We start from the raw sequence: 21073 nt of genomic DNA, 5'->3' as shown, positions 1-21073 counted from the left end.
TCCCCAAGCTTAAATCCTGGGGCAAGGAGCATCCAACAGGGCTGTGCTGCCCTGAGCCCTCGTGCCGCTCGCTGGTGGGTGGGAATGCCACGAGATCGTTTTCCCCTGTTCTGAGGATCTGTCCCACTGGAATCAGTCTCTTCTGACCGCTCTTCTCCCCCTTCCTTCCCGAATCCCATGCAGTGCAGAGAGGGGATCCTGCCCTCCTGGGTCACTTTTCTTCCCCTCGCCTGACGCCAGGCCGCCTCCGCTTGTGCCTCCCTGTGCCCTCCGTCCCACCCTGCCCGCCCTGGGCGCCCGCCACCCATGGACGACTCGGAGGTGGAGTCGACCGCCAGCATCCTTGCCTCTGTCAAGGAGCAGGAGGCGCAGTTCGAGAAGCTGACGCGGGCGCTCGAGGAGGAGCGGCGCCACGTCTCAGCCCAGCTGGAGCGAGTCCGGGTCTCCCCGCAGGACGCCGGCCCGGGCTTGGCCAACGGCACGCTGCCCCGGCGGCACCAGGTAAAGCCCCGGCAGCGGGGGCTGCGGAGGCTCCCAGAGCCCCCGGCCTCGTCAGCCCTCCTGGGTGTGGGCAGCCCTGGGCGCTTCCGTTGGCCCTCCTTGGATGTGAGGTGGAGGAGAGCTTGGGCTGCTCTTGGAGCACTGGTGGTGCTGGAGGTGACTGGGGATGTGCAGAGCCAGAGCCCTGTGGGAAGGAAGAGTGTCTGGGTCTGGAGACCTGGAGTGTCTTGCTGCCAGGCCAGCTCTGGCTTGGTTTCATGGAGGTTGGAGGCTGGCTGTATTCAGTACCAGGGCATCTTTGCTCCCCATCCCACTCGGCTTCTTGGAAGGTGGTTGAACTGCAGGGACTGGTGGATAGCTGTGGGGAAGCACATGTCTGTCTCCCTCTCATGTGACAATGGACGAGTCCTTGGAGTTCCTGTTTATCCCCCAAACAGCCACAGCAGGGCTGGGAGAGATCTCCCTTCTGCAGGGCTGGAAGTGCGGTTTCATCTGCCTTGGCTCGAAGCCTCCCTCGCCTGTCCTCCCTTTCCTGGGCTTTGTTGTGGAGGGGGGTGCTCAGTGGGCTGCTGCGTGGGGGTGTGCAGGAGGCGGGCCCCTTGCTGCCTGGGGAAGGTGGTTGTAGGGGATGTGTGGGCTGGGCAGGGGGTCCAACAGAAGCACCCTGCAACAGCCACCGAGCAGCCGTGATCCTGTCAGGACATTGCCTGTGGCTCCTGCCCCGGAGGATGTGGAAGGTCTCCAGGGCTGTGCTGGGAGCAGGAAGGGGTCTGGGCCATTCCATCAGGAGCACTGGGGCTGAATGATGTGTTCTCCAACTTGTGTCAGGCTGGAATGGGGTGCTTTGCTGCACGTCACACAGGCCCCGAGGAGCATGAGCCTCTCCTGGGGGTGGCACGTGGGGCATGCACTGGGTGGCTGTCGGATCCAGGAGATGGTCTGCTCAGGGCCTGGCAGGGAAGGGGGGAGCGGGTACATGGCATCCCAGCAGTGGGAGGTCGGTGCAGTTAACAGGCCTGCTGTGGTGCTCTGTGTTTCAGAACGGCCGTTTCTTGGGCGATGCTGACCTGGACAGGCAGAAGTACCAAGATCTGAAGCTCAACGGGCCGCAGGTGAGGGGAGCTGAGCCCTCTGGCTGCAGCAGCCTGCTGCCTGGCTTGGGGATGCAGGGCTCCACCCTACCTGGGAGAGGGGGACTTGTGTTTCTGATGTGGCCACCCTGGCTTGAAGGGGTTGGGGTATGGAAGTGTTGGTACCTGTTCTCCTGCAGGAGGATACCGGGGCTCCCCAGGAGGTGAGATCTCTTGCCAGGCTGATCCCAGGGAGGTCCATGTTGACAGTGGGGGGCTGACTGCCTGCCCCTTGCTCCCCTTAGGACCACAGCCACCTCTTGTACAGCACAATCCCCAGGATGCAGGACCCAGGCCAGATCGTGGAGGAGACGTACACCATGGAGGAGGACCCAGAAGGGGCCATGTCAGTCGTGTCTGTGGAGACATCAGATGATGGGACAACCCGGCGTACAGAGACTACGGTACAGGCCTGGGCGCAGCACGGGGGGACAGGGCTTTGGCCAGGAGCCTGATGGCTGGGGTGCTGCACCCTGGTATCAGCCAGCTTGCTGCATGAGCTGAAACGGGGATGTGACATCTGCCTGAAAGGGGAGTGCGGGGATGCAGGCTGTGGTGGGTTTCCTGACAGCAATGTGTCCTGCACCCGTCCCTCTAGGTGAAGAAGGTGGTGAAGACGGTGACCACCCGGACGGTGCAGCAGGTGCCGGTGGGGCCGGACGGTTTGCCCCTGGAGACCTCCCCTGTCACCAGCAACTACGTCCAGACCATGGACAGGAACTTCCGCAAGAACGGGAGCGGGGGCCCGGGTGGGTTCCTGAGCCAGGCGGGCACGGCCACGCTCCCTCGGAACTACCACTACCCCGATGGCTATGGCCGCCCCTACGAGGACGGGTACCCGGGCAGCGACCACAGCTACGGCAGCCTGTCCCGCGTCACCCGCATTGACGAGCGCTACCGCCCCTCCATGGACACATACCGGGCCCCCAGCCGCCAGGACATCTACGGCCCCCAGCCTCAAGTGCGCGTCGGGGGCAGCAACATGGACCTCAACCACTTCCACCCCGAGCCGTATGGCCTGGAGGACGACCAGCGCAGCGTGGGCTTCGACGATGCGGACTACGGGCTCATGTCCGACTATGGCACGGCCCGGCGGGCAGGGACCCCATCCGATCCCCGCCGGCGGCTCAGGTATGGGGAGGGGGGATGCTGTGGGTCCCCTCTCACTCACTCTCTTTGGAGGAGGGAGGACTGCAGAGACAAAGGCACGAGCTGAGTCAGGCGCAGCCCATGCAAGAGAAAGCGTATCCAAGAGAAAGCTCAGCTCATGCAGGAGAAAGCTCGCATGCGCTTCTAATTGCTTGCTTAATTGGTGGTTAAAAGTTGGTGCTAATTGAGCTGCTCTTCCTGCAGCAAGGAGTTCCACTGGGCAGTTGGATGTAGCTCCAGGCCCTTCCCTTTCTTTGCCACCCCTTCTGGTGGGAGGGCGGGTTCACCGGCGCCCCAGCTGGGGTTATCCTGTGAGAGCCGTGCTTGATGCATGGCACAGCCCCACAGCAGCCCTGGGAGCGGTGCTGAGCCCCGCAGTGCCCTGGGGAGACAGCACTGCTGCAGCATGGCCAGGACCTCACCAGCCCTCACCCGCAGGCTGCAAGAAGTGGCTCAACCTGTTCAGCAGCGGCTCTGAGCAGGTGCCCCACGAGGCTGGGGCTGCCCTTGGCTCCGGTGGTCCTTGCACGGTCCGGCCAGCGAGCGGCCCCATCCTGGAATGCTGCATCCCTGAGGCAACAGCTCTGTAGGCTGATGTGTTGTGCCCGCTCTGTCTCTTGCACAGGCACTGCTGCTGCCTGGTTAAGCCTCGGCTCAGCTGGGGTTTGGGAGGATGGTTGGGACCGTGGTGAGGTAGGACTGGAGAGGGGGCTGAGCCTGGATGCCAGGGATAGGGATGGGTGTACATCTAGCACCCTGGGCAGGGGGAGACAGGTAAGGCTGAGCACAGGCTGCTTAGGCTGGGACAGCGGCAGGAGGGAGGCCCAGGGGAAGGAGGCTCTTGCCAGCCGCTGCGGGAGATCCGCCCAGCTCGAGGCACACTGCAAATCCAGGGCAGCTCCCGAAGGGCTGGAGGAGGAGCTCTGTCCCTTGGGCTGTGCCAGCGCAGGCCTGCGCTGCTCTGCTGAACCTGAACCAGTCGGGGCGGTTGCTCTCGCAGTGGGTTCCCCCCCTCGCCTCTGAGGCCTGTGCCCACGGAGCTGCCTGCACCCAACGGGCAGCCGGGAGAAGCCAGCAGGAGCTGCTCTGAGCCCGTGGCCGTGGGTCCCGCAGCGAGCCGCTGGACAGGGGGGTTCAGCAAGTGTCTGACCCGGGGCTGCTCTGCTCCAGCTGGGCTGCAGGGGAAGGGAATGCCAGCAAATACAAAAGGTGCCCTGGGTTGCAAATCCTCCCTGGGTTCGTGTCCCACCCAACACACGGGAGCAGGAGCCCCCCCTGAGGGGCCTGATCTGCCTGGTCTCTGAGACCATAAGCCCTCTGTGCTGGGCTGGGTGGTGTCCATGCTCCTCCCACCTTTCCAGATCCTGGAGGGCAGGAACAGGAGCTACAGGCGGGCAGGACACTGGGGGGCTTGGGTCACAGCAGAGGGAGAAGGTCCCAAGGCCAAGAAGCAACCCTGGTGGAGCTGTCACCTTGTCCTGCAAGGATGGGCAATGGGCAGGGTATGGAAGCAGGGTTGATGTGGCCCATGAGCAGGTGCTCACTCCCCCTGTGATAACCATCACAGCAGTTTGTGGAATCCAGGCGCTCTTGAGCTTGGCTTGTCCCCTGCTTCTCAGTTACCATGGCAGGAATGGAGCAGCACAATGAGCATCCCCCTGCTCCAGAGCTGTTTGCCTTGAGCAGGGGCCTGGCTGCGAATGGCCTCCTTCAGGAGGGAAGCCAGCCAGGCACGGGCACACGCTGTGGGTGCACAGCACATGGGTCTCTCCTGGGGCTCCTTTCGTAGCTCCCTCTCTGCAGGGGCAGGGAGAAGGGGGTTCAGTGGCAGCACAGGGTGTGCTCCCCCATCCATGGAGGAGTCTGGCACTGAGGGGCTGGGCAGGAGCTCCCTTCTGGGCCATGGGAGCAAGGCCAGCTGGGCTCTGTTGGTGAGCACTGGGTGGCTCCTTCGCAGTGCTGGCACCTGCCTGCATCTTAGAGTCATGGAATCCCAGCCTGGTTTGGCTGGGAAGGGACCTTAAATCTCCTCCAGCTCCAACCCCTGCCAGGGCAGGGACCCCTTCCACTGGAGCAGCTTGCTCCAAGCCCCTGTGTCCAACCTGGCCTTGAGCACTGCCAGGGATGGGGCAGCCACAGCTTCTCTGGGCACCCTGTGCCGTGGTCTTGCTGCTGCCCTGTCCTGCTGTGGGATGGAGGGGGGCTGGCACCATGCACTGGGCTGTGTGCCCCAGAGCCACAGCAGTGACTCCCTGGCACGGCTGGGCTGCTCGAGCAGCTCTTCCCTGTGGAGTTTGCTGACAGCCAACCTCGGAGCCCACTGCCACCAGCTGCGGCACCGGGGTGGCTGCCACACGGGGCCAGTGCCATGACAGAGGGGGCAGGGAGCAGAACCTGCTGTCATCCTCTGCGGAGCTTTCCCTGCTCCCGGAGCCTCATCTGGGAGCTCAGGAGGTGGCCGAGCAGTGCCCAGGGCAGGTGTGAGCTGGAAATGGTGCCTCACCCTGGACCTTGGTCCTGTGTGGGTGCCCTGGCACAGCCCGGTGACAGCAGGGGTCAGGCCCCTTGTTTAAGTGCCAAGTCCCCTCCCATGCCCTTGTGCTGAAAATCCCTGGATCCCTTGGCCAGGCTGGGGAAGGGTTAGGTTGTCAGTGACAACAGAATTAGGGTGAGAACCCAAGATTTTGGTGGTGGTGTTTGGGGTGTTCAGTGTCACCTTGGGGCAGCAGTTGCAGCAGCGAGGTTGATCCCTGCAGTCCCTTGCTGCGCAGCTGAGCCTGTCCCTGGGCAGCCAGTGCCACCTGTGTGCATCTGCGGGCAAAGGAGCTGGAGCCCCGTGGGTAAAACCCTGCCGTCGCCGTGGCTCGTGGAGCTGAAGGGCCCCGGAGCCGGCTGTGCCCGTGCGGTGCCGGGAGCGGGCTGCGGAGCTCCTGGGCCAGGCTCTCTCCAGCAGTGCGCTGGGGTGAACTTGCCCTCTAGTGGTCACAGCCCCGCATGGCTTCTGTGCCTCGGGAAGGTTCCTGCCTCCGGGGGGGCACGCAGAGAGCCGGGGCCGGGCTCTGCCCTGAGCCCGGGGGGTGAGGGGGGCGGGAGTAGCTCTTGGGGCTGCCTTCTCCTGTGGAACAATCGCGTGCTCCCGGAGCAGGCCTGGGGGTGCCTGGGGGTGACCTCCTGTGGCTGCATCCTGTGCGGGATGCACTGCTCTGCTGCCTGGCTGCCCGCCTGATGGTGCCTGGGGACCGGGTGCGCTTGGGCCCATCCTGGGGTGGGCTGCGGGGGTGAGGCTCGTGCTGAGGCCGCTGTGTTCTCTGGCAGGAGTTACGAGGACATGCTGGTGGATGAGGTGGCTCCTGACCGGTACTACTGGGCGCCCCTGGCCCAGCACGAGCGCGGCAGCCTGGCCAGCCTGGACAGCCTGCGGAAGGGAGGCCCCGGCGCCGGGAGCTGGCGCCAGCCGGAGCTGCCGGAGGTGATCGCCATGCTCAGCTTCCGCCTGGACACCGTCAAGTCCAACGCGGCCGCCTACCTGCAGCACCTCTGCTACCGCAACGACAAGGTGAAGACGGAGGTGCGCAAGCTGAAGGGCATTCCTGTGCTCGTGGGGTTGCTGGACCACCCCAAGAAAGAGGTGCACTACGGTGCCTGCGGAGCCCTCAAGAACATCTCCTTCGGCAAGGACCAAGACAATAAGATCGCCATCAAGAACTGCGATGGGGTGCCTGCTCTGGTTCGCCTCTTGCGGAAGGCCCATGACATGGACCTCACGGAGGTCATCACGGGTAATGGCTGAGGGAGGAGAGGAGAGGCTCATCTGGTGGGTGAGGGATCCACAGCGTGAGGTTTTCTAAGCCCCTGTGGTCTGATCACCCCGTGCCTGTGGCGTTGCAGGAACACTGTGGAACCTGTCCTCGCATGACTCCATCAAGATGGCCATCGTGGATCATGCACTGCATGCTCTGACCGATGAGGTGGTGATTCCCCGCTCAGGCTGGGAGAGGGAACCCAACGAGGACTCCAAACCCCGCCACATCGAGTGGGAGTCGGTGCTCACCAACACCGCTGGCTGCCTTAGGTACGGGAGGGGGCTGCCCAGTGCTGCTGGAGCGCTGGTGTGGGCTGGGGCTGTGCTAATGCTCCCTCTTGGCTGGTCCTGGTGCTTTCTCCAGGGGAGCTGCTCTCCCAGGACAGCTCCTGGTGGTGCAGTCCTTGGCTTTGGAGGAGTTTCTCCCAGGGAAGGGGAGCTCCAGGAGCTTTCCTCTGAGCCCTGCTGGGTGCTGGCAGCTCCGCGCCCTCCCTCAGCTCCCCCCCATGCTGCTTCTCTCCTGCCTGCCAGGAACGTGAGCTCGGAGCGGAGCGAGGCCCGTCGCAAGCTGCGGGAGTGTGACGGGCTCGTGGATGCCCTCATCTACATCGTTCAGTCTGAGATTGGCCAGAAGGACTCGGACAGCAAGGTACCAGCACGGGGCACGTGTAGAGCTCTGCCCTCGGCAGCCAGCTCCAGCAGCGCTCCCTGTTCATGGTGGCTGGAGCTGGGTTCAGCCCAGGGCAGATAAAGAATGGATGGGTGGAATCTTCATCAGGGAGGGACTTGGACTGACGGGACCAGCTCGGGAAAGCCCAGTCCAGGCTCATGCCTTCCGCCAGTCTCCACTTGAGAAGAGAGAGCCTGTGTGGGTTGTGACCTGGGCACATTGATCAGGAGGTGGCTGGCACTCCGCTCACAGGGGTCTGCTGGTGTCACTCACCCCACAGTGGTATCCCGTGGTTTGGGGCTCCCTGATCTGCCTTGACAAGGCCTTGGCTTGAGTTTTCCTTCAGTCTTTCCCTGGAGCTTCCATGCTCATGGCAGAAAGGTTTTGGCCTGGCAGAGCATGAGCTCGTGCACACAGACCTGGCCATGCCTGGGGTGGGGTAGGAACGTGCTGCAGCCAAGGTGGAGCTGAATCTCCCTCTGGGGCAGACCAAGCTCCCTTGGCTCTGGGTTGCAGGCTGTGATGGGGCCCTCACTCAGGCATGGGATGGGCAAGACTTGGGCACGGGTGCTCCAAGCCAAACCTGGTTTTGTCTGCAGCTGGTGGAGAACTGCGTGTGCCTGCTGAGAAACTTGTCCTACCAAGTCCACCGGGAGATCCCCCATGCTGAGCGCTACCAGGAGGCACCCCTGGTCCCTGCCAACAGCGCTGGGCCCCACGCTGCGAGCTGCTTTGGTGCCAAGAAGGGCAAAGGTTCGTGTGGTGGCAACAGCATGGAGGGAGGTGGGATGAAGACAGATCTCCAGTGGAGCTTCAGGGTGGCCTGGGGTCTCTGCTCCTGCTCTGGCACCTCTTGTGTGAGGGTTAAAATGCAGTGGCCCATGCCTCCCCTGGCTTTGGGACCTACTGCTTGCCTTACCCAAAGCATTTGACACAAGCTGCTGGTGGGTTTCTGTGGTGGTGGGATGGTGATGCAGAGATGGCCACTAACTCCACACCTTCCCTTCTCTCCTGTTTGCCCCTTCCCCGTCCTTTGCTTTCTTGCCAAATGATCTGCCCATGATGCTGTCGGCACTCCTCTCCTCCTGCCTTCCCTCTCTCCTGTCCTTCTCTCCGCTTCGCCAATAGACGAGTGGTTCTCCAGAGGTGAGTGTGCTCCTGGTTCTACTTCTCCCATGGTTGGATCGATGGGTGCTCCTCTGGCCTGCTTTGGTTCTGCCCCAGCTACATGCTGGTAGCTTGGCTTCAGCTCACCTCTGGGCTTGTCCTTGGAGCAAGTGGCAAAGAGCTGTTGGGCTGAGGTGGGTGGGGAGAGGAGGTGCCTGACTCCTGTTTGCCCTTTGAAGGTAAAAAGCTCCCAGAAGACCCTGGTGCCGACACAGTGGATTTTCCCAAAAGAACAACTCCAGCCAAGGGTATGTTCTGGGGGGGGTCTGTGGAAGGCCAGGCTCTGCAGGGCCACTCTTGCACAAGCAGTCCAGGAGGGGAGTGGGTAGAGCTCACCATTGAAGTGAGCCTCTCAGCCAGGCAGGGGTTTGGGTTGGAGGAGGTGTTTCTGGTTGCCCAAGTGCCTGTTAAAGCAGCAGCTCTGGCACAGCCGTTGTGAGGATGCTGCTTGTGCTTGGAGGTTCATGCTGCCTCGAGACAGGCTGCCTGGACGGAGCTATTGCCCTAGGGACAGAGGGTCAGCCTGGGGACAGAGCCCCGGGAGGGGTAGCCCTCTGTGGTGGTGGTCTCAGGCTTCCCAGCACATTTGCCCTCTTTCCTGCTCTTCTCATTTGGGCATGAAGAACAGGCAGAAGTTAAAGCCTAAACCCTGCCTTAAAGCGTTCTCCAGCATGAGTGTGAGGAAGGGTCGGGCCAAGAAGCCCTTGGGGACAAGCCTCTCGATGTCTTGAGGGCTGTGAATCACAGCCTTTGCTGGCTGCCCGAGCAGCGGGCATTAGTTAGCTTGAAGCACCCTGTGGTTCCTAGGAGGAGCCTGCTGCTCCCAGGGGTGTGAAGAGTTAAGCTGGAAGACTCACAAGAGAGCTCAGGACAGACCTGATGCTGTGAGCAGCTCCAGTGTGCAGTGGTGGCTCCTCAGGCTGACCCGGGCTGTGGGAAGGGTCAGCACCATCTATGCTGGAAGCCTGAGGAGCCGCCTGATCTGTCCCTGGGGGCTGGAGACGTCCCTCACCTCAGCTGAGAACAGAGAGCAAGGTGGAAAACAAGCTTGCAGCTGTAAAGCGCAGTCTCGCTGCTGCTGTGCAAGTCCCCTGTGGGCATATGTTTCCATGGGAAAGAGCTCATACCTGAAGGCCTGATCCCTGCCCCCGTGCTGGGGCAGTGGGAGCTGGAGAGCAGATGCCTTCAGTCTTAGGGTGAGCTCAACCCAGGCTGCTTCAGGGTGGGGTTGGTGGCCGCTTGCTGGAGGTGTCCCCCCCTTCCTCCTGCTGCACAGTGCCTGCCTGCCAGGCCTGCCCCAGCCCATGCCCTGCTCTGGGTGCTTCAGCCAGGCCTGTCCTGAGCCTGAGGTCTCCTGGCTGAAGGCGACAGCCCAGAGCCCTCCTGAACTGCAGCAGTGCGCTGGGGACTCCAGGCAGCAGCAGTCAGGGCTGGGGCTGGGGCTGGGGGCAGCCTGGTTCCCACCATACCCAGGATCCAGCCCGCAGGAAGCAGGGAGCTTGGGTCAATGCTCCCAGCTTCGCCTACCCCGCAGTGGCCCTTTGGAACTAGTCAGATGTGAGCAGAGCCCCTGGTAAGTCCTTGCTGTTCTCGGGCAGGCTACGAGCTCCTCTTCCAGCCAGAAGTGGTTCGGATATACATCTCCCTGCTGAAGGAGAGCAAGACCCCAGCCATCCTGGAGGCTTCGGCGGGAGCCATTCAGAACCTGTGTGCTGGCAGCTGGACGGTGAGTGCCTTGGGGCTGGCCCTGTCCGTGTTCACCTGTGCTGTAGGGAAGGAGCTCTGGGGAGCAGGAGCATCACCGTGGGGTACCAGCGGAGCTGTGGATGGCCTCGGCTCTGCTGTTCCAGGCTGTTCACTTTGTACAGGGCTCCCTGCTCAGGAAGGCTGTTTGACAGCACAGTTCATGTGTGGATCAGGCCTCTCCTGTGCTCCCTGCCACTTGTGTGTTCCCAAAGGCTGCCTGCCTGTGTCCCTACCTGCAGTGGGCTCACTGCCATTCCTTCCCTTCCATACACTGGGGACAGGGAATGATGGTCTGGGCTGCTGCCCAGATCCTGGACATGCATTCTTTTGGTGTGGATGGAAAGACCATCTGGGAAACTGCTTGCCTGGCCTGTTGAGGGGGGCTTTTGGACAGGAGTGGGACCTTTGCAGTCTCACTGTGGGTGAAGCCAGGACCCTCGGTTCCCAAGATGAGGGTGGTGGGAAGGCTCCGGGGGTGTCCCCAGGAGTGGGGGGGCTGTGCCTGCCCAGGTGACCCCATGTGCTGTGCCTCTGCCCTGCAGTACGGGCGCTGCATCCGTGCAGCGCTGCGCCAGGAGAAGGGGCTCTCTGCCATCGCCGACCTCCTGAGCCACGAGAGCGAGCGCGTGGTGAAAGCTGCAGCCGGAGCCCTGCGCAACCTGGCCGTGGACCTGCGCAACAAGGAGCTGATAGGTGAGGGCTGCACGGGGTGGGACCTGGGCTCCATCCGTCTGGGCCATGCAGGGACGTCCTGAGCTCAGGAGGTGTGTGGGCATGCATCGGTCCAGCGCCTGTCTGCTGCTGCTCTCCCAGCGCAGCATGGGCTGAGAGGGACAGCAGAACTGGTCCCTGTCCTGCAGGGGTTTTTCCCTTGCAGACCTGTTCCTCACTTGCTCATGCCCAGCTCTTTCCCGTCCCCAGGTAAACATGCCATCCCCAACCTAGTGAAGAACCTGCCCGGAGGCCAACAGACCCCAGCCAAAAACCTCTCTGAAGATGCAGTGGTGTCAATCCTCAACACCATCAATGAAGTCATTGTGGACAACCTTGAGGCTGCCAAGAAGCTGCGGGAAACTCAGGGGATCGAGAAGCTGGTGCTGATCAACAAATCTGGGTAGGCTCTGCTCGAAGGACAGTGCAAGGGGGCAGGGGAGGGCTTCTCCAGCAGCTTCCCCCCAGCCATGGGTATCTCCCAACATCTCTTCCTTCACCCCTTTCTAGGAACCGCTCGGAGCGAGAGGTCCGAGCGGCCGCCCTCGTCTTGCAGACAGTGTGGGGATACAAAGAGCTGCGGAAGCCGCTCGAGAAGGAAGGCTGGAAGAAGTCAGATTTCCAGGTATGGAGGTGCCCTGCTGTGGCTAGGGTAGGAGGGGGGGTCCTGCAGCAGGGGGAGAGTGTTCCTGGAGCTCAGCGATACTGGATTTCAGCTCTTAACTTGCTGATGGGACTGACAGCCTGGGAGGTGTCCCCTCTGCCACCCTCCGCAGGTGGCTGCAGGAAGTCTCTGCTAAGGAAGAACCACTCTGTAGAACTTTCAAGCCATGTGTCCCGCCCAAGCTGCAGATGTGCAGGCAGGGGAGCTTGCAGGACTGCAGGACTGCAGGCCAGTGGCAGTGCTGAAGAACAAGGTTCCTCACGGCTCGGTTTCTTTCCCAAAGAATCACAGAATAGTTAGGGTTGGAAAGGAGCTTAAGATCATCCAGTTCCAACCCCCTGCCATGGGCAGGGACACCTCACTCTAAACCATATCACCCAAGGCCTCGTCCAACCTGGCCTTGAACACTGCCAGGGATGGAGCATTCACAACCTCCCTGGGCACCCATTCCAGTGCCTCAGCACCCTCACAGGAAAGAATTTCCTCCTTAGATCCAATCTAAACTTCCCCTGTTTCAGTTTGAACCCATCACCCCTTGTCCTGTCACTGCAGTCCCTAATGAAGAGTCCCTCCCCAGCATCCCTATAGCCCCCTTCAGATACTGGAAGGCTGCTCTGAGGTCTCCACGCAGCTTCTCTTGTCCAGGTGGAACAGTCCCGACTTTGTCAGCCTGTCTTCATACGGGAACATACTGTCTGCCTTTTCATTCTGGTTGGGAACTCTGTAACAGACTCCCACCATGACACCTGCCCTCTTGGCCTTCCCCCTGATTCTTACCCATAAACGCTCAACCCTGTCATTGCCATCATGAAGCTCCAGACAATCAAAACACTCCCTTACAGGGCTACCCCATTGCCTTTCCTTCATTGTCTATCCCTTCTGAAGAGTTCATAGCCATTCACTGCAGCTCCTCAGCTGTGAAGTCATGCCACCATGCTTCTGTGATGGCAAATGTCATAGTTCTCCTGCTGCACGATGGCTTCCGGCTCTTCCTGTTTGTTGCCCCTGCTGTGCATTGGTGTAGGTGCACTTCAGTTGGGCTATTGATCCCATCACCTTTTCGGGGGAAGAAGCCCCAGTTCCTATGTGACCATATTCATGTGTGCTTCCATGGTTTCTACCACATCAGTAACCCTTGTGTCTTTGCTGCCCCATGGATCTCTGTCCCCTCTCTCCACTGAGATGGCAGACTGAAGGACCCCACTAGCACACTGGCAAAGGCTGGGGCTGTCCTTGTTTGCTGAGGGCTGGGTGCTGCCCCAGCCCAGCCAGCCACCTCCACTCAGGCGTGGCTGCAGCCCTGAGCTCTGCAGCACCCTCTGGTTGCTTCACCCCTTGCTCAAGGGCTGTGGTAGGGTTCCTGGGCCCATCCTGGTGCTGGTGGGATGTGCGGATCAGGAAGGAATATATGGGCCAGGGTGTGAGTGGTCACTGTCTGATGCTGCAGGTGAACCTGAGCAACGCCTCTCGGACCCAGGGAGGCAACTCCTTTGATGACAGCACCTTGCCTCTCATCGACAGGAACCAAAAAACAGGTACGTGCCCCCCTGCAGTGCCTGTCCCCGCTGTCACCATTGCCCTTGGGGGTGTGCGGAAGAGTTGGCCTTCATCCCCTCCCTGCTCTTCAGCCCTGGCTTTCTTGGCAGCCACAGCTGCTCACATAATGCCATTGATTTGGGCTTTAGATGGCTTCTCAGGGCTAGAAAGGGCCTATGTTCATGTGGATCCTGTAGCATCCTTAGGTCAACAGTGCTGCGGATGCAGCTGGGTCTGGGGTCTTGTAGCTGGGGTAGGCAGCGGTTCCTCTGCTGCTTGTGGCTGCAGGGGCTGTGTCTGATCTGCTCTCCCATGCTTGTAGACAAGAAATCCTCCCGGGAGGAGATCCAGATGAGCAGCATGGGACCAGGTAGGACTGGGACTGGCGTGGTGGGAGCATCTTGCTTCCTTGGTATGCTGGGAGGGGGCAGAGATCACATCTCCTATGGGGATGATGCTGCCTCCCATGGAGGTGACATGACTGACTGTCCCCTTTCCTGCTCCAGACAACTATTCCACACTCAATGAGCGGGACCACAGCAGGACACTGGACAGATCTGGTGACCTTGGAGATATGGAGCCGGTGAAGGCAGCGCCCTTGATGGTGAGCAGCTCCTCCTGATGGGATGTGAGTGGGGCTGGGGGCAGGAGTTGACCGATCACTGTCCTGGCTGGCAGGAGGAGGCGAGAGCTGGGCTCCCCCAACTAACACCCCCCCGCTCCATCGGCCCCACTAACCCGGTGTGTCTGCAGCAGGACGAGGGGCAGGAGCCGCAGCCTGAGGGAGAGGAGGTGCAGGAGGATGCTCCCATGCTCTCCCCCGTGTCGGTATGTCCCGTGGTGTCCTGCCCAATCTGAGCAGGAGTGACACGTCCCTCTGCTCTGCTCTGCTCTGCTCTTGGGGTGCTTTGGCCAGGCCAGTCCTGCTCTGATCACTGATCCCTGCAATCACCATCGGGCTGTGATGACACCTCGGCTGCTCCCCTGCTCCCCGGGCATGCTGACGTCTTTCCCTTTCTCTCCACAGCAGAAGATCTAGCTGTGACCTCCCTGCCTCCACTGTTGGGGTTGATAATATATTATATATATAAATATATATATATAACTCTTCGTGGTGGAATGGACCGACTTTGACCTTGTCTTATTCCTGGAGTTTCTGCTGGACTGTTGGTGCCAATTCGCCAGCCAAACGCCTGGGCCCAGGGGCAGCCCGGACTCTGCCTCCCCTGGGCCGCTGCATCTCCCGCTCCGGGACGCCTCGACCCGTAACTCTTCCTCCCCATCCTCCACCACCTCCTTCCTCCAGCGTGAATCCCTCCTGCCCGACTCTGCCGGATTGACCGGCGTGGATGCTGCAAACGAGCTCCGGATCTCTGCCTTGACCAGGAACTGCCTTCTCTCCCACACCTTCCCTCTGCTCCGATGCCTGCAGGGACGGAGACTGGGACCTCGCGTGCCACCGCTTGTTTGGTTTGGTTTGTTGCCTATAGGATATATTTTTGTGCAGGATCACTCTTCAGCCAGGGCTGTGGGGACAGCGGGAGCGTCCCTCCCTGGTGGCGGTGGGACCAGGGTGAGGGCGGCTGTGAGGGGAAGGAAAGACAGCAATAACTTCTCTTGCTTTGCTCTAAATAAGGCTTTGGGGCCATGGGAAGGAGGACCTGGCTCTGGTTCCTGCGGAGGGGTCTGCATGGGGCTGCTGGCCCCCACTGTGTGCGCAGGGATCCTTACATGGGGAAGGTGGTCAGTGCGAGGGGCTTGGGATGAGCCTCCCTGCACGGGAGGTGGTGGGTCCCTGTGGGGAGGCAGCTTCTTGGGTGTCCTGTGTGCCCGGGCTGAGGAGCAGGCGCTGGCGGGGCTGCCACTGCCCTGCCTCCTCGTGACATGTGCCTTTCTTTTGCCACTGTGAAATAGCTCTTGGAATCGTACTGTTGGCTTCAATGGGGAAGGGTGCCCGGGCTCCTGGCAGAGCTGAGCTCTTCCCTTCCCCGCTGGGAGCCTCCACTGGCTGCAGTGGGGCTGGAAGCCCGTTTGGGGGGGTCCCAGCCCCGCTGTCCTCACTGAGGGGATGCAGGTCTCTTGTCTCCATCCTCTTCCGGGAGGCTGGGCTGCCCCAGGGGCTGAGGCGAATGCATCCTCCTCCCTCGGTGGTGGTGGTGGTACATTCAGTGCTGCGATCCTCGGGAGCCCCTGGGCTCCCTGCACAACTGGAAGCCGCTGCAGAAGGCTGCAACTGGAGCAGGAGCCCCCGGAGGAGCCGCTGGGGCCCTGCTCCTGCCCCCCCCAGCTCCCACCCTGCTGCCCCCTGCCCGGCTCCAGCCCTCCCTCAGCTCATTGGGTTTGCTCTGGGGTTTGACTCTTCCTTTAACGATGTAAAACACTAATTCCTTTTTGTAACGTTTAATTCCAAATGAACCAAAAAGCAGCTCCCCGCGGGGGGGGCGGGGCTGGGGCTGCCCCTCCCCCCCGCGCACACTCTTGTAACGCTTTTCCAACAAGATGATTTTTTATATAAATAAAGTTTTTAAAGTGTGTGGGTGCCGCCCTCGGCCGCTGCCGCCCGGGGGCTCTGGGTGATGCTGCTCGGCCAAACCCTTCCCAGGGCTGCAGAGACCCCGCTCTTCCTGGCAGGAGATGGGGGTTAAACCCGGGCCGTGGTGCCTGCAGGGGCTGCGCTGCTCCCCCTGCGCCCGGCTCCTTGCTGGGAAGCCTCTGCTTGGATTTGCACTCCTGTGGGGCTGGCGGCCGGCACCAGTGCTGGGGGCAGCGCCAGCAGCCGGGCTCAGGGCCCCTGCAGAGCACACTGGGCCGTGGCCGTGCTCATCCCTCCCCAGGGACCCCGGAGCCAGGCTCCACCACCCCATTCCCTCGCGGGTTTCTCCCCTGTGTGCACGCTGAAACAAACACAAGTCCTGTACCTCTGGGTTTGCGGTTCTGGAGCAGTTTTCTGGTCCTGCTCTCAGCCAGGTTTGCTCTGGAGCCGTGTTGCTGTTGGGCAGGTTTTTGCTGGGGCATAGGGGCAGCTCTTTGGAGCGGGACCGGGCCCCATGTGGTGCCGCTTCCCTGTGCTGTGCAGTGCAGCTGGAGCTGGAGCTGGAGCTTCGCCCCAGGCAGGCTGGGGCTGCGTGGCCCCTGGGTGCTGGGACCCCAGTGCACCTGCAGGCAGGGAAGTGCTGATGGGGGCACATGGCTGGGGGGGCTCCAGCCCTCCCATCTTGCTCTGTGCCCTTGTCCCTAAAGCCACCAGTGAGCAGAGCAAAGGCAAAGCCAAGTGTTTTATTGCGTCAGGTCAAGGGGCAGAGTCTAGGACGTGGCTGGGCAGGGACAATGCCAGGAATGTCTTGGAGGGGGGATGACAAGAAACGATGCTTGGGATGCCTGGCTTGGCAGAGATGAGGCTGGGGACCTTGGCTCAGCAGGGGGGCTGGTGGCTGGAACAAAGCAAATCCCTTTTGTGCCAGCAGGGACCATGCCAGGGGCAGCCGGGAGGGGCGGCTGCGTGCCGGGGCTCAGAGGAAGAGCTTGTCGTGGCAGGCCTGGCAGTACATCCTGCTGCCGCGCTCGCGGACCGTGCCCTTGTGCAGCGGGCGCAGGCAGTAGGTGCAGGTGAAGTGCTCGGGGTGGTACTTGCGCCCCGCAGCTGTGACGCAGCGGCCGGTGACAGGGCGGCCGCAGCCATGGCAGATGCTGCCCTGGCGCTGGTGGAAGTGCTGCTCACAGTAGGGCCGGCCCTCCAGCTCGAAGAAGGAGCCGCTGCTGAAGCCGCTCAGGCAGTCCTGCGGGCACGGAATGGGGGCAGCTGGCACGGCCGCAGGGACACGCTTGCCCCGTGGCACCCCCGGCCCTCCCCGCACTCACCGTGCACACGAAGCACTCGGAGTGCCAGACCCCGCTCAGCGCTGACAGGTAACTGCCGGTCACCGGGCGCTCGCAACCCTGGCACTTGGGGGCAAACAGGGCCAGGAAGTCCTGGCGGCAGTATGGCCTCCCGTCCCGCACCAGGAAACCTGCCAGGGGTACAGGGGTCACGGCCATGGGGGTGCTCAGGGTAGGAGGCAAGGGAAAGGCTGGGAGGAGGTCGGACGGGGCCGGGGGTTACCCAGAGCGGGGCAGAACCCCCCAGCCTGTCCCCTGGGATGTACCCTCATCTCCAAACACCTTCCCGCAGCTGGCACAGAAGAAGTGCTCGGGGTGCCAGGTCTGGTCCAGCGCCGTGAGGACCTTCTGCAGGAGGAGGCAGGGTGAGGCAGGGGCCCGGGCGTTCAGGGCAGGGGGGCTGGAGGAGCCTCACCTCGCGGATGGGGCCGGCACAGTAGGCACAGCAGGGCGCGAAGGCCTGGTGATAGTCATCCTCGCAGTAGGGCTGCCCATCCCGCTCGAAGAAGGGCCGGGCACCGAGCTCCTGCCCGCAGCGGGCACAAGTGAAGTGCTCGGGGTGCCAGGTCCTGCCCAGCGCTGTCAGCACCTGCAGGGAGGTGGGAGGCACTGAAAGCAGCTCCAGGGACCCCATGAGCTGCGGGGAGATGGATGGGGGTGCAGCAGGGATGGTGGCACAGGGTCAGTGGAGGCACAGAGTGGATGGAGGTCATGGATGCATGAAGGCACAAGGTGGACAGAGGCAATGGATGGATAGAGACAATGGATAGCTGGAGGCAAAGGGTGGACAGAGGTAATGGATGGAGGCAATGGATGGATGGAGGCACAGGGTGGATGGAGGTGATGGATGGAGAAGGCACAGGATGAATGGAGGCAATGGATAGACGGAGGTGCAGGGTGGATGAAGGTGATGGATGGATGGAGGCAATGGATGGAGAAGGCACAGGATGCATGGAGGTGCTGGATGCAGGCGCAGGGTGGGTGAAGGTGATGGATGGATGGAGGAAATAGCTGGAGGTGATGGATGCATGGAGGTGCTGGATGGAGGTGGAGGGTGGATGGAGGCAGTGGATGGAGGTGCTGGATGGAGGTGGAGGGTGGATGGAGGCAGTGGATGGATGCATGGAGGTGGAGGGTGGATGGAGGCAGTGGATGGAGGTGCTGGATGGAGGTGGAGGGTGGATGGAGGCAGTGGATGGAAGTGCTGGATGGAGGTGGAGGGTGGATGGAGGCAGTGGATGGAAGTGCTGGATGGAGGTGGAGGGTGGATGGAGGCAGTGGATGGAGGTGCTGGATGGAGGTGGAGGGTGGATAGAGGCAGTGGATGGATGCATGGAGGTGGAGGGTGGATGGAGGCAATGGATGGATGCATGGAGGTGGAGGGTGAATGGAGACAGTGGATGGATGCATGGAGGTGGAGGGTGGATGGAGGCGGTGGATGGAAGTGCTGGATGGAGGTGGAGGGTGGATGGAGGCAGTGGATGGAGGTGCTGGATGGAGGTGGAGGGTGGATAGAGGCAGTGGATGGATGCATGGAGGTGGAGGGTGGATGGAGGCAATGGATGGATGCATGGAGGTGGAGGGTGAATGGAGACAGTGGATGGATGCATGGAGGTGGAGGGTGGATGGAGGCGGTGGATGGAGGTGCTGGATGGAGGTGGAGGGTGGTTGGAGGTGCTGGATGGAGGCGGAGGGTGGATGGAGGCAGTGGATGGATGCATGGAGGTGGAGGGTGAATGGAGACAGTGGATGGATGCATGGAGGTGGAGGGTGAATGGAGACAATGGATGGATGCATGGAGGTGGAGGGTGGATGGAGGCGGTGGATGGAGGTGCTGGATGGAGGTGGAGGGTGGATGGAGGCGGTGAATGGAGGTGCTGGATGGAGGTGGAGGGTGGATGGAGGCAGTGGATGGAGGTGCTGGATGGAGGTGGAGGGTGGATGGAGGCGGTGAATGGAGGTGCTGGATGGAGGTGGAGGGTGGATGGAGGCGGTGGATGCAGGTGCTGGACGGAGGTGGAGGGTGGATGGAGGCAGTGGATGGATGCATGGAGGGTGGATGGAGGCGGTGGATGGAGGTGCTGGAGGGAGGTCAGGGTCTCACCTTGCCAGCAATGGGCTTGTGACAGGTGGAGCAGACACTGGTGGGGGTGGCCGTGATGCCCAGCTCCTGCAGGTCCTGGGTGAGGCTGCCCAGCATGTTGTCCAGAGAGGGCTTGGGCTCGGTCTTCTCTGGCTCCTGGGCTCCCTGCCCCCCTGCTGCAAACTAGGAGGCAGGAGGATGGTGAGAGCTGCTTACAGGTCAGTAACCAACCCCTTTACCCCAGGGCTGGGGCTCACCTTGCTCTGCATGTGGCCCAGGTCAGCCAGGAGCTTGTCCAGCTGCTGAGCGGCTGCCGTGGGTGGGGAGGATGGGAACAGCGGCTGCGGGGCTGGGACAGGGCTGCTGGGCACAGAGTGAGGGGTGCTGCAGCTTCCACCCCGAAGATGGAGGGGGCAGGGGCTGAGAACCGTGCAGAGGTGACCTCTCTGGGGACATGCGGCGGGGAGGGGGCTGCTGGAAGCGCAGGATGCAGGATGCACCCCCCCCCCCCCAGCTCGTGGAAGGAATTGTTCGGGGGCACACGCGGGTGCCCCTGTAGGAGGCATCCAAGCGATGGAAAGGGAAACCCCATTGGCTTTGCCTTCCCAGGCCGGTTTTACCTGTACACCGTGTCCGCAGCCGCTGCGGGAGGCTGAGCCCCAGGCGACTGCACCTGGAAGGACAAACCCGGGGAGCCTGCAGGGTGCTTCCGGCAGCACCGCCCGTGTCACGAGCTGAGCGGGGCCTCAGCCACCGGCCCCAGCTCCGGGCGTTACCTCCAGGCGTGCCGGTGCCTGCAGCCCAGGGGCCTCGCGGGAGCTTTGCTCCAGCTCCTCCAGCAGCGCATCTGCATGGGGAGAGCGGGGTCAGCACCGCCTGCTGCTCCCTGCATGCCCAGGGCGGCTCCTGATACCTCAGAGCAAAAGCAGCCTCGCAGCAGCTTCTGCCAGCGCTGGGGCTTGAGGGGCTGTGGGGGCCCTGAGCACCCTTAACCGGGTCCCCATTCCCAATGGGAACCGCTGGCAGCAGGGTCCTGCTTCCCCCCCACGCCCTCCTCACACCATCTCTGTCTTACAACGAAACAGCCCCAGCCCTCAGCTTCACCCCAGCACAAGCCCCACACGGGAGAGCCCAACCTCAGTGCCTCCTGCGTGCCGCAGCGCTGCTTCCTGTGGGGAGGGCGAAGCACTTGCTCTGCCTGCTCGTACCTCGCCGCTGTCCCCCAGCATCCCACTGCCCTCACACAGGGACACGGGGGTGATGCCCCCACTGTGGGGCTGCTTCCCTGCCCGCATGTCCCCAGGGATGGCTCCCAGCACCCTGGACACTGTGCTGCGCCTGGTGCTGCCCCGCTGCAGTGCAGCCAGGCTCCCAGCGCTGCCACAGCCCGTTTCCTGCCTTCAAGTGCTCTCCATTGCTGGGCCCTGTCTACCCCTGGGCAGGAGGGCACAGTGGGAAGGGCAGCTCCGTTGCTGCCCCCTTGGCAGCATCCCCACTTCACCCTGAGGCAGCGGAAGGACAAAGCTGCCCCGAGCTGCTGGAGGCGCAGCCCCTCACCAAGCGCTGTGCTGGCTCCAGCGGGACCTGGCTTACCCAAATCCTCCATCCTGCCCCGGTGAGAGGTCGGTGCCGGGAGCTGGCTCCGGGGCTGCGCGGGGCTCAGTTCCACTCAGTGGCTCCCCACCGCTGCGCTGTACTTTGCCGTCAGGGCTCTTCCGCTGTGGGTTGCGTGCTCTGCACCACGTGTGACCACGGCAGAGGCTGGGGCAGGGGGAACTGAGGGTGCTGGAAGGAGGAAACCAGGCAGCGGGTTGGCCAGGGAGCTCCTGACCCATACAAGCACCCAAGCTGCTTGGGCTTCTCAGCTGGAAGCCAGAGCGTGTGTCCTGCAGAGCCAGGCCCTTCCCAGAAGCCGCCAGCCACGTGTAATGAGGGACATCCCTGGCGCAGGTGGAAATGCCTTTGTGAGGGTGTGATGGAGGCAGACACGGGACCTGCAGTGCTGGTAACTCCAATACGGCCTTGTCCTCTGGGAGGA

General features: G+C 62.3%; 2 protein-coding genes across 9 annotated transcripts; one reads left to right on the top strand and one right to left on the bottom strand.

Moving 5' to 3' along the window:
- Nucleotides 1–124: 124 nt before the first annotated feature.
- On the top strand, nt 125–15610 carry CTNND1 (catenin delta 1). Of its 8 annotated transcripts, none has more exons than XM_061350408.1 (19): nt 125–501; nt 1542–1613; nt 1877–2035; nt 2230–2762; nt 6096–6559; nt 6669–6852; nt 7114–7231; nt 7852–8005; nt 8381–8398; nt 8599–8667; nt 10018–10145; nt 10708–10858; nt 11087–11279; nt 11387–11501; nt 12988–13075; nt 13399–13446; nt 13583–13680; nt 13755–13904; nt 14107–15610. In XM_061350408.1, the coding sequence occupies exons 1-19, from the start codon at nt 307–309 to the stop codon at nt 14113–14115; spliced, it is 2946 nt and encodes a 981-aa protein (XP_061206392.1). In that variant the 5' UTR covers nt 125–306; the 3' UTR covers nt 14116–15610. The 8 variants fall into 8 exon arrangements, with proteins under 8 accessions (XP_061206392.1, XP_061206391.1, XP_061206396.1 ...); XM_061350407.1 differs by having other exon boundaries at nt 14104–15610; XM_061350412.1 differs by having other exon boundaries at nt 126–501; nt 13830–13904.
- An 886-nt stretch (nt 15611–16496) lies between these two features.
- On the bottom strand, nt 16497–20719 carry LPXN (leupaxin). Its single transcript, XM_061350405.1, has 9 exons — nt 20629–20719; nt 19812–19882; nt 19656–19741; nt 19293–19395; nt 19057–19218; nt 17368–17541; nt 17219–17300; nt 16935–17083; nt 16497–16852 (listed from the first exon to the last, which is right to left on the bottom strand). Exons 1-9 carry the CDS (start codon nt 20639–20641, stop codon nt 16586–16588), a joined length of 1107 nt encoding a protein of 368 aa, XP_061206389.1. The 5' UTR covers nt 20642–20719; the 3' UTR covers nt 16497–16585.
- Between the last annotated feature and the right edge of the window lie 354 nt (nt 20720–21073).

This window comes from Neopsephotus bourkii, unplaced genomic scaffold (genome assembly GCF_033783945.1).
Source record: "Neopsephotus bourkii isolate Nb327-2 ecotype Australia unplaced genomic scaffold, CSIRO-AGI_Nbou_v1 NB_491, whole genome shotgun sequence".
Classification (NCBI taxonomy): domain Eukaryota; kingdom Metazoa; phylum Chordata; class Aves; order Psittaciformes; family Psittacidae; genus Neopsephotus; species Neopsephotus bourkii.
This window is presented reverse-complemented; position numbering and strand designations above follow the sequence as displayed.